The 12,574-nt window shown below is 47.0% G+C and overlaps 1 protein-coding gene across 2 annotated transcripts in view; it reads right to left on the bottom strand.

Annotated features, from left to right (window-relative positions):
• Positions 1 to 12,574, bottom strand: part of TTLL3 (tubulin tyrosine ligase like 3) — a 45,515-nt gene that overhangs the window by 16,192 nt on the left and 16,749 nt on the right. For both annotated transcript variants that reach the window (XM_075321449.1, XM_075321448.1), the window contains exons 2-5: positions 5,037 to 5,142; positions 1,896 to 1,965; positions 1,580 to 1,684; positions 1,004 to 1,104 (exon numbers count right to left, since the gene is read on the bottom strand). In XM_075321449.1, the coding sequence (XP_075177564.1) occupies positions 1,004 to 1,104; positions 1,580 to 1,684; positions 1,896 to 1,965; positions 5,037 to 5,075 (315 nt within the window). In that variant the 5' untranslated portion in view covers positions 5,076 to 5,142. The remainder of the gene's footprint in view (positions 1 to 1,003; positions 1,105 to 1,579; positions 1,685 to 1,895; positions 1,966 to 5,036; positions 5,143 to 12,574) is intronic.

The following is a 12,574-nucleotide window of genomic DNA, read 5'->3' as shown; positions in this document are numbered from 1 at the left end:
GTATCTTTCTCAAGATCCACACCCCGTCGTTCCCATGGGATCCAGACCACCTCTCCGCAGACAGCGGCGCACATCATGGCCCCGTTCTTAAAGGGGTTGTCTACTACTTTGACATTGATGGCCTATCCTTAGGATAGGCTATCAATGACTGTTCGGCTGGGGTCCCACACCCCGCACCACCACCAATCAGCTGTTCCCGGTCTCAGCGGTGGAAGCAGGCAGCCGGAAATGCTCAGTTCCGGAGCTGCTCCATCTTCTGATAGCGGCCGCGTACTGCACATCCGCCTCCCATTCTAATTAATAAGAGACGGATGTGCAGTACCCGGCCACGGCCACTATCAGAGGACAAATTCGGCTGCCTGCTCCCGCCGCCAGGATCGGTGGGGTGTCAAGTGTCGGACCTCGGCTGATCAGACATTGATGGCCTATCCTAAGGATAGGCCATCAATGTAAAAGTAGTGGACAACCCCTTTAAAACACATATGAGTTAAGGAACTAGGGATCTGTGTCTGGTCTTGCGGTAATTAAAGGGATTGTCTCAACTCAATAAATTGGTAAAATTGCAAGGTGCTCATCAACACAAGAAACTTTGCAATTTACTTCTTACTAAAAATATTCACTGTTCTCAAGAACAGGGGTCATTTAATCCTATACTTTTATGGTTGTTGCCCAGGTTACCAACCGCCTCTGCAGTCTGTCTGTGGTGGTCGGTCACCTAGGCAAGAAACGCAACTCAAGCCCTTTACTGTACAGATCACAAGTTACTCAGGCAGCTTCAGGCTCTCTCCGATCCTGCGGAGCTCCTGAAGACTGATCTTGAGAACCCTTTAAGAGAATGGAGCTTAGGCTGCAATACCAGGGATGGCCTTTTGGACAAGTGTGGCGCTGTTTTTTTGTTTGTTTTTTTTTAAATAATGAACCATTCGTGGTCACTTCAGCCATATAGCGCACAAGGAAATAAATTACTGATAAGGTTTCCACTTGCTAATTGCCTTTTACTGACCTTAATAGCTTTTTCCACCAGGAGCTTGGCAAGTTTCAGCCGATCTGGATTAATCATGGTGTTATTAATCATCTTGCGCACTCGCCAGTCGGCGGCCGTCACTGTGATAACACAAGAGAGATATCAAGGTGTGTGTACGGCCGCACCTGCCTGCAGGATCAGAGGTAAAGGGGGCCAGACACAACTAGTGAAAGTGGCGCTCTGCCTTTAACAATCCCGACATTAGGTCACCAGCGATCAGCAGGTCAAAGGAAGTGATTTCCCTGCAGTGCCCCCACAGGGGAAATGAAGTACTGCACCACTCCAATAATATTCAATGGGTGCCGGGTCCTCCGGGGTAAGGGATGGGGCAACTGAGTGGTGTAAGATTGCGGTGATTGAAGCCTTACCGTAACACCACGGCACTAATGTGTAGCGAACCTCCCTGTCTACAACATGCACCAGATTTCACAGGGACACGTATGTTTCTAATACGGAGTTAAGGTGGATTATCCTGAGCCCATATCTAGGCCACATTCTAATGCCCGGAGGACGGGAAACGAATAGCAGATTACCCTGACACTTAGCGGCAGTTACCGTCTTGTTTGTGCTTCTCAATCGCGGAGTGAGGTTTCTTTTTTAAGTTCCTATTAGACGTCTTCTCGTGCCCATCACTCTGGGTCTGGGGTCTTCTGGATATTCCTAAAGAATAGTTAAAAGCAAAGCATTAAGCAGAAAGCAAAAATCTACTGCGGAGGCCTATTTCTTAGGTGATGAAAATAGGATAGGTTCCCCTTTAATATTTAAAGGGACCCTGCCTGTGGATTTTTTTTTTTTTTAAATACTCCCTGCCTGTGGATTTTTTTTTTATTTTTATAAATACTATACATTTTGTGACTTCCATACAAATTACCTTCCATATTTTTGTTATTTTCAAAGTTTTCTTCCCCCGGCTCCTCCTGCGTTTCAGGTGAGGGCTGGGGCTGTGGAATATATATACTGTATGGTCATAATGCATATACATGTAGATAAGCCATAGTAGCAACAAAACCTGTCTGATTGTATTCAGGACAATAAATATATATATATATATATATATATATATATATATATATTCATACAGTGTGTCAACGCATATCCTGTCCACCGCCATTAACTTGAGAACGGCGGCAGCTATAGGCATAGAAGTGGTGTCTAGGTATAGTAAAGTAGCCATGCGCTACGCAATGAAACCACCTATAGCGCCACCTGGTGGAAAACAACGGAGTTAGCATTTTTATCTCGAAAACGGAACGAGATAGAGAAAAAAAGTGAATTACAAAGTTGTAGGGCATCATCAATTCAATACGAATCGACACCTTGCATACAGAAATGCTCTGATATGAAACCCATGACCCCTCCAAAACATTGAATGCTGGTCACGCATATGGCGCTCATGTAACTTTGATGCTCAAAGTGTCCCCCGTCAGCTGCAATGCACATCTGGGCTCTGCACAGCATACTGTGTCTTGCTGCACGTTGTGCAATATGGTAGGTGACATGTTTGCACAAGCATCTGTGATACGTCGTCGTAGTTCCTGCAATGTTGGTGGAGGGGTCACATACACCTGCTGTTTGATGTGACCTCACAGAAAGAAGTCCAATGGGGTCAGGTCAGGTGAGCGTGGAGGCCACTCCACACAGCTCCATACCCAATGACTTGTAGGAAGGTCTCCATGAGGTATCGCTTCACGTCCGCAGCCTTGTGAGTTTTACACGTTCTTATCATAGCATTTCTGTATGCAAGGTGTCGATTCGTATTGAATTGATGATGCCCTGGGTGGACACACTGATATATATATATATATATATAATAATTTTGTTCATTTATATATAGCACTATTAATTCCACAGCGCTTTACATACATCAGGAACACTGTCCCCATTGGGGCTCACAATCTACAGTCCTTATCTGTATGTCTTTGGAGTGTGGGAGGAAACCGGAGAACCCGGAGGAAACCTACGCAAACACGGGGAGAACATACAAACTCCTTGCAGATGGTGTCCTTGGTGGGATTTGAACCCAGGACCCCAGCGCTGCAAGACTGCAGTGCTAACCACTGAGCCACCAGAAGACTGCAGTGCTAACCACTGAGCCACCAGAAGACTGCAGTGCTAACCACTGAGCCACCAGAAGACTGCAGTGCTAACCACTGAGTCACCGTGGCGCCCTATATATACACACACAGTATATGTGTGCGTGTGTGTGTGTATATATGTATATATACATATACATATATATATATATATATATATATATATATTATACACACACATATATATATATATATATATAGTATATGTGTGTGTGTGTGTGTGTGTATATATATATATAGTATATGTGTGTGTGTGTATATGTGTATATATATATATATATATATATATATATATATACTGTATATATATATATATATATATATATATATATATATATATATATATATATATATATATATATGTACAGTATATGGGCTCTCACTGGGTATTTTTGTTTGTACATTATACCTCTGCGTCCATTATCATTTAACCCCTAGGTGCTCTACAAACCATGGTGCACAGAAGTTTGGAAGGGGGCTGGCCACCCCGCTCATCATCAATCTAGGTTTCTCCCTCTCCTGTTGCTGCTGCTCTGTCTAAAAGGACTACAAAAACATGGCTGCTTTTTTTTCTTTTTATTTTCAAAAAACAGTGCCACGCCTGTCCACAGGTTATGTCTGATATGAAAGCTCAACCTCACTGATTTTAAATGAGGTCAATCTACAACACCAGATACAACCTATGGGCAGGTGTGGCTGTTTCTGGAAGAAAGCATTCAAGTTTTTCTAATACAGGACAATCTGGTTAAAGTCCAGAAAGACAGATAAGTGTTCCACGTAGAGGACATGCACCCGCCACACTCATGTCTGTTGCTGGTGGGGTGCGGGTCAGTGGGAAATCTTGGGTGGCATTATTAACTTTGGTGTATTATTAATGGCACTGTGTTATTAGGTCATCTCTTAAAGGGGTTGTCCCAGCTGAGAACCCCATCAATGGCAAGAACAATGTGCACATGTGCGAATGTCTGAGTGTTGGACGCACATGCTCACTATTATTGCATGCCCCCTGTCCTGAGGATTGGTGGGGGTCTCATCTCAACGGTTGCTTCATTCTGAATGAGCAGTGACCAAGATGAAAATGCTCAGTTTGATAAATTGAGCTTTGTAATATCGGTTGATGCCTATGCAGAGCACAGCACCTGATTCGTCTCCACTGCTTCACTCTGCATAGGCAACAAAGATGACAAAAGATGGGCTCGTAATGAATGGAGACAGAATTGAATCTGTGGATGGGTCAGCAATAAAGAGTTACGGTTGCATTGCATTGTCGCCCACAATCCAAAATCAAGCATACACCTGTATCAGAGCCAGAATGAAGTTCCTAAGGCTATGTGCGCACTAGAAATGAGAAGTTTCTCAAGAAAATTTCTTGAGAAACTTCTGGGAGTGAAAGATTTCCGGACCTCCGGAAAAAATCCGCACCAAATCCGCATGCGGATTTGCCGCGGAATAGCCGCGGAATTGCTGCGATTTTCCCGCGGGTGGTTCCCTGCGGATTTTTGCAGGCTGTACTGCTGAAATCCGCAGGGTACCTGCGGAAATAATGGACATGTTCATTTTCTCAAGAAAGTATCTCGAGACATTCTTCTCGCGGAAATTTCTTGAGAAAAATCCGCACAAGTGCGCACAGCTTTTTTTTTTTTTCATAGAAATTGCTGGGAAATGTCTGCACAAAGATTGCAGACATTTCTCAAGAAATTTCCGCGGCAAATCCGCGGGTAAAAAGCTCTAGTGCGCACATAGCCTAAAATTGGATCCCTCGGTGCCGGCCTCGGTGACAGGACTATTTTCCTATTTGCCTCCGGTTCTGAAAGTGGCGGCCCCCTCACTATGTAGGTGGCGGGTAAACATTAAGCCAACAATCGCTGAGAACAACGTCAATTGTACCTACTTACATACAAACACAATAGAATGTTCACCTGGGTAACCATAGCGACAGCGGTGCTGGCGGCAACCATTGTTCTTTTGTGCAAAGGCTTCACAGCGACAGATCTGTCAATCAGGTTCCAAGCAGGGAGGACGGGTCTGTGCACAGAATAGACACATGGTTAGTGCAGGGCCTGCAGGCAGGAGATAGGGGGATTTTAAAGGACATTTCCCATATATATGTGTATATACGGTATTTCCTCATTTGTATTATTCAACAGTTTGGAAAAGTTGGGTGGAATCTGTAATTGTGCTCTTGATGCTCTATAGAAGAGACATGTCTACTACAGAAACATGGCACATGTAGGGCCAGTGGTCGGAGTGGCCTCTGAACTGCATCTCCTACTTGCCCTATTGCTACTTGAAGCTAACGGGACTTTGCTGTATGCAGATGAAAACTGCTCCCATTGAGTTTAATACTAGCTGTAAAAATGTTCCTGCAGTGAACTCCCCCTAGTGGTGGCTGTAGATATGCACATGCAGTGTGCTTCCCCTAGTGGTGGCCATATAAATGCATATGCAGTGAGCTCCTCCTATCGGGCTGTATAAATGTACATGCCATGAGCGCCTCCTATTAGTACCTCCACATGCAGTGTGCACCTCCTAATGGTGGCTGTATAAATGCACATGCAGTGAGCTCCCCCTAGTGGTAGCTGTATATATGCACATGAAGTGAGCTCCCGCTAGTGGCAGCTGTATATATGCACATGAAGTGAGCTCCCGCTAGTGGCAGCTGTATATATGCACATGCAGTGAGCTCCCCCTAATGGTGGCTGTATAAATGCACATGAAGTGAGCTCCTGCTAGTGGCAGCTGTATATATGCACATGCAGTGAGCACCTCCTAATGGTGGCTGAATAAATGCACATGCAGTGAGCTCCCCCTAGTGGTAGCTGTATATATGCACATGAAGTGAGCTCCCGCTAGTGGCAGCTGTATATATGCACATGAAGTGAGCTCCCGCTAGAGGCAGCTATATATATGCACATGCAGTGAGCTCCCCCTAATGGTGGCTGTATAAATGCACATGAAGTGAGCTCCCGCTAGTGGTAGCTGTATATATGCACATGCAGTGAGCACCTCCTAAGGGTGGCTGAATAAATGCACATGCAGTGAGTTCCCCCTAGTGGTAGCTGTATATATGCACATGCAGTGAGCTCCCCCTAGTGGTAGCTTTATATATGCACATGCAGTGAGTTCCCCCTAGTGGTGGATATATATAAATACACATGAAGTGAGGTCCCCCTATTGGTAGCTGTATATATGCACATGAAGTGAGCTCCCCCAATTGGTGGTTGTATAAATGCACATGAAGTGAGCTCCCCCTAGTGGTAGCTGTATAAATACACATGCAGTGAGCTCCTCTTAGTAGAAGCTGTATAAATGCATATGTAGTGAGCTCCCTCTAGTGGTGGCTTTATATGTGCACATGCAGTGAGTTTCCTCTAATGGTGGCTGTATAAATGCATATGTAGTGAGCTCCCCCCAATTGGTGGCTGTATAAATGCACATGAAGTGAGCTCCCATTAGTGGTAGCTGTATAAATGCACATGCAGTGAGTTCCCCCTAATGGTGGCTGTATAAATGCATATGTAGTGAGCTCCCCCCAATTGGTGGCTGTATAAATGCACATGAAGTGAGCTCCCATTAGTGGTAGCTGTATAAATGCACATGCAGTGAGTTCCCCCTAATGGTGGCTGTATAAATGCACATGAAGTGAGCTCCTCCTAGTGGTGGCTGCAGGCACCTATTAATCTATGATTTATCACATGGGAAAACAAAAAACTTTCTTCCCTATACAAATATATTACATACCTGGCAATAGCCCTAATTTTACCAGGACAGATATGGCAATTTGCCTCCAAAAAGGATGGCCTTTATGTAAACCCTGCCTAATAATAATAATAAATAATAATAATAATAATAATAGGTGGTCCTGGTGATCTTGGTTTATGGCATTGCAGTGATGGTAAGTACCGTATGTTATGAAATTAATCCACGTAAAATACTGAGCCAAATAAAAATGATGGAGGATTAATTAACAGCTAACAACTTCCAATTGTATCAGGATAGTCAAAAATTATATTTAGTGAAAGAAAAACAAATCCCTTTAAAAAATACTTTATTTTTAAAAATTACCCAGGTGAATCACCCGCACACACAAAGAAGGGAATTTTGTTTACTTACCGTAAATTCCTTTTCTTCTAGCTCTAATTGGGAGACCCAGACAATTGGGTGTATAGCTACTGCCTCCGGAGGCCACACAAAGTATTACACTTAAAAGTGTAAGGACCCTCCCCTACTGCCTATACACCCCCCGTGCATCACGGGCTCCTCAGTTTTAGTGCAAAAGGAAGAAGGAGGAAAGCCAATAAACTGGTTTAAGCAAATTCAATCCGAAGGAATATCGGAGAACTGAAACCATTCAACATGAACAACATGTGTATACAAAAAAACAGGGGCGGGTGCTGGGTCTCCCAATTAGAGCTAGAAGAAAAGGAATTTACGGTAAGTAAACAAAATTCCCTTCTTCTTTGTCGCTCCATTGGGAGACCCAGACAATTGGGATGTCCAAAAGCAATCCCTGGGTGGGTAAAATAATACCGCGTGATAGGGCCGTAAAACGGCCCTTTTCTACAGGTGGGCAATCGCCGCCTGAAGGACTTGTCTACCTAGGCTGGCGTCCGCCGAAGCATAGGTATGCACCTGATAATGCTTGGTAAAAGTGTGCAGACTCGACCAGGTAGCCGCCTGGCACACCTGCTGAGCCGTAGCCTGGTGCCGTAATGCCCAGGACGCACCCACGGCTCTGGTAGAATGGGCCTTCAGCCCTGAGGGAACCGGAAGTCCAGCAGAACGGTAGGCTTCAAGAATTGGTTCCTTGATCCACCGAGCCAGGGTGGATTTGGAAGCTTGCAACCCTTTACGCTGACCAGCGACAAGGACAAAGAGTGCATCCGAGCGGCGCAGGGGCGCCGTGCGGGAAATGTAGATTCTGAGTGCTCTCACCAGATCCAACAAATGCAAATCCTTTTCACATTGATGAACTGGACGAGGACACAAAGAAGGTAAGGAGATATCCTGATTGAGATGAAAGGGGGATACCACCTTAGGGAGAAACTCCGGAATCGGGCGCAGAACCACCTTGTCCTGGTGAATCACCAGGAAGGGAGATTTGCATGACAGCGCTGCTAGCTCGGACACTCTCCGAAGAGACGTGACCGCTACTAGAAGAGCCACTTTCTGTGAAAGGCGAGAAAGGGGAACATCTCTCATAGGCTCGAAAGGCGGCTTCTGGAGAGCAATTAGAACCCTGTTGAGATCCCAGGGCTCTAACGGCCGCTTGTAAGGAGGGACGATATGACAAACCCCTTGCAGGAACGTGCGTACCTGAGGAAGTCGTGCTAGGCGCTTCTGAAAAAATACAGATAGCGCTGAGACTTGTCCCTTAAGGGAGCCGAGCGACAAACCTTTTTCCAAACCGGATTGCAGGAAGGAAAGAAAAGTAGGCAATGCAAATGGCCAGGGAGAAACTCCCTGAGCAGAGCACCAAGATAAGAATATCTTCCACGTCCTGTGGTAGATCTTGGCAGAGGTTGGTTTTCTAGCCTGCCTCATGGTGGCAATGACCTCTTGAGATAATCCTGAATACGCTAGGATCCAGGACTCAATGGCCACACAGTCAGGTTCAGGGCCGCAGAATTCCGACGGAAAAACGGCCCTTGAGACAGCAAGTCTGGTCGGTCTGGTAGTGCCCACGGTTGGCCTACCGCGAGGTGCCACAGATCCGGGTACCACGACCTCCTTGGCCAGTCTGGAGCGACGAGAATGGCGCGGTGGCAGTCGGACCTGATCTTGCGCAGCACTCTGGGCAACAGAGCCAGAGGTGGGAACACATAAGGAAGCCGGAACTGCGACCAATCCTGAACTAAGGCGTCCGCCGCCAGAGCTCGGTGATCGTGAGACCGTGCCATGAAAACCGGGACCTTGTTGTTGTGCCGAGACGCCATTAGGTCGACGTCCGGCATCCCCCAGCGGCGACAGATCTCCTGAAACACGTCCGGGTGAAGAGACCATTCCCCTGCGTCCATACCCTGGCGACTGAGGAAGTCTGCTTCCCAGTTGTCCACGCCTGGGATGTGAACTGCGGATATGGTGGATGCCGTGTCTTCCACCCACGTCAGAATCCGCCGGACTTCCTGGAAGGCTTGCCGACTGCGTGTTCCTCCTTGGTGGTTGATGTATGCCACCGCTGTGGAGTTGTCTGACTGAATTCGGATCTGCTTGCCTTCCAGCCACTGCTGGAAGGCTTGTAGGGCAAGATACACTGCTCTGATTTCCAGAACATTGATCTGAAGGGTGGACTCTTGCTGAGTCCACGTACCTTGAGCCCTGTGATGGAGAAAAACTGCTCCCCACCCTGATAGACTCGCGTCCGTTGTGACCACCGCCCAGGATGGGGGTAGGAAGGACTTTCCTTTTGACAATGAGGTGGGAAGAAGCCACCACCGAAGGGACTCCTTGGCCGCCTGAGAAAGGGAGACGTTCCTGTCGAGGGACTTCGACTTCCCGTCCCATTGGCGGAGAATGTCCCATTGTAGTGGACGCAGATGAAACTGCGCGAAAGGGACTGCCTCCATTGCTGCTACCATCTTCCCTAGGAAGTGCATGAGGCGTCTCAAGGGGTGTGACTGGCCTTGAAGGAGAGATTGCACCCCTGTCTGTAGTGAACGCTGTTTGACCAGCGGAAGCTTCACTATCGCTGAGAGAGTATGAAACTCCATGCCAAGATATGTTAGCGATTGGGTCGGGGTTAGATTTGACTTGGAAAAGTTGATGATCCACCCGAAACTCTGGAGAGTCTCCAGCGCAACGTTCAGGCTGTGTTGGCATGCCTCTTGAGAGGGCGCCTTGACCAGCAGATCGTCTAAGTAAGGGATCACAGAGTGTCCCTGAGAGTGCAGGACTGCTACTACTGCTGCCATGACCTTGGTGAAGACCCGTGGGGCTGTCGCCAGACCGAAAGGCAGGGCTACGAACTGAAGGTGTTCGTCTCCTAAAACGAAGCGTAGAAAACGCTGATGCTCTGGAGCAATCGGTACGTGGAGATAAGCATCCTTGATGTCTATTGATGCTAGGAAATCTCCTTGAGACATTGCGGCGATGACGGAGCGGAGGGATTCCATCCGGAACCGTCTGGTTTGCACGTGCTTGTTGAGAAGTTTTAGGTCCAGAACGGGGCGGAAAGACCCGTCCTTTTTTGGTACCACAAACAAATTGGAGTAAAAACCGTGACCTTGCTCCTGAAGAGGAACAGGGGTCACCACTCCTTCTGCCTTTAGAGTGCACACCGCCTGCAGAAGAGCATCGGCTCGGTCGGGAGGCGGAGAAGTTCTGAAGAATCGAGTTGGAGGACGAGAACTGAACTCTATCCTGTACCCGTGGGACAGAATGTCTCTCACCCAACGGTCTTGGACCTGTGGCAGCCAAATGTCGCCAAAGCGGGAGAGCCTGCCACCGACCGAGGATGCGGAGAGAGGAGGCCGAAAGTCATGAGGAAGCCGCCTTGGTAGCGGGTCTTCCGGCTGTCTTTTTTGGGCGTGACTGAGCCCGCCAAGAATCTGAGCTCCTCTGATCCTTTTGAGTCCTTTTGGACGAGGAGAATTGGGACCTACCCGAGCCTCGAAAGGACCGAAACCCCGACTGTCCCCTCCTCTGTTGGGGTTTGTTTTGTCTGGGCTGAGGTAAGGATGAATCCTTACCCTTGGACTGTTTAATGATTTCATCCAAACGCTCACCAAACAGTCGGTCCCCAGAAAATGGCAAACTGGTTAAGCACTTTTTGGAAGCAGAATCTGCTTTCCATTCCCTTAACCACAAGGCTCTGCGTAAAACCACGGAGTTGGCGGACGCCACTGCCGTACGGCTCGTAGAGTCCAGAACAGCATTAATCGCGTAGGACGCAAATGCAGACATTTGAGAGGTTAAGGATGCCACCTGCGGAACAGATGTACGTGTGACCGTGTCAATCTGTGCAAGACCAGCTGAAATAGCTTGGAGTGCCCATACGGCTGCGAATGCCGGAGCCAAAGACGCGCCAATAGCCTCATAGATGGATTTCAACCAGAGCTCCATCTGTCTGTCAGTGGCATCTTTAAGTGCAGCCCCATCTTCCACTGCAACTATGGATCTAGCCGCAAGCCTGGAGATTGGAGGATCCACCTTGGGACACTGGGTCCAGCTCTTGACCACGTCAGGAGGGAAGGGGTAACGTGTATCCTTAAGCCGTTTGGAGAAACGCTTATCTGGATAAGCGTGGTGTTTCTGGACTGACTCTCTAAAGTCAGAGTGGTCCAGAAAAGTACTTAATTTACGCTTGGGATACCTGAAATGGAATTTCTCCTGCTGTGAAGCTGACTCCTCCACCGGAGGAGCTGGGGGAGAAATATCCAACATTTTATTGATGGACGCTATAAGATCATTCACTATGGCGTCACCATCAGGAGTATCCAAATTGAGAGCGGTCTCAGGATCAGAATCCTGATCAGCTACCTCCGCCTCATCATACAGAGAGTCCTCCTGCTGGGACCCTGACCAGTGTGATGAAGTCGAGGGCCGCTCATAGCGAGCTCGCTTAGGCTGTCTGGGACTGTCGTCCGTGTCAGAGCCGTCATCCTGGGATGCATGGGACACCCCCGGAGCCCGGAGCTGTTCCAACTGAGGGGGACCAGGGAGCAGTGATTCAACCGTGCCCATGGTCTGAGTTACTGGTCTAGACTGCAAAGTTTCTAGAATTTTAGCCATAGTCACAGACAATCTATCAGCAAAAACTGCAAACTCTGTCCCCGTCACCTGGACAGTATTCACAGGTGAAAAAACCAAGGAGAAAAATTGTATGAAAAATACCCTGAATATAAATAAATAAATTGCAAGTGCTTAATAACAGGGTACTTAGTGTATACATTTTTGCAAAAAGGTAAAAAGCTGTCTCACCTCGTCACGGTGTACCCATCTGAGACAGTCCCTAACCTACTGAAGTTAAAAACATTATCAATACCTGACTTGTGTCATGTCAGAACTCCAATATGGATGGTGGCAAGTGGTTAGCTGTGTCCCAGATAAAATACACAGCAAAGTGAGACGCAATCAGCTGTTCAGTCTCAGTACTAGGAGGGCTGCGCCCCCAACTTGCAACCAAGCAAGAAAACATACAAAAAACACAAAAAAAACCTGAGCTGAAACAATGTTCAGTAAACATGCAACATTAAGCATGTGAATTGCAGCCTTAAGACTAGAAAAAACCAAGGAGAAAAATTGTATGAAAAATACCCTGAATATAAATAAATAAATTGCAAGTGCTTAATAACAGGGTACTTAGTGTATACATTTTTGCAAAAAGGTAAAAAGCTGTCTCACCTCGTCACGGTGTACCCATCTGAGACAGTCCCTAACCTACTGAAGTTTATATCATTTATATCTTAATATCATTAGAAGGGTCAAATGATCTGCAGCTACAAATCTCCTGCATAAA

This window comes from Anomaloglossus baeobatrachus, chromosome 8 (assembly GCF_048569485.1).
Source record: "Anomaloglossus baeobatrachus isolate aAnoBae1 chromosome 8, aAnoBae1.hap1, whole genome shotgun sequence".
Taxonomy (NCBI): domain Eukaryota; kingdom Metazoa; phylum Chordata; class Amphibia; order Anura; family Aromobatidae; genus Anomaloglossus; species Anomaloglossus baeobatrachus.
Note: the sequence above shows the minus strand (reverse complement) of the source record. Positions and strands in the feature narration are given on the sequence as shown.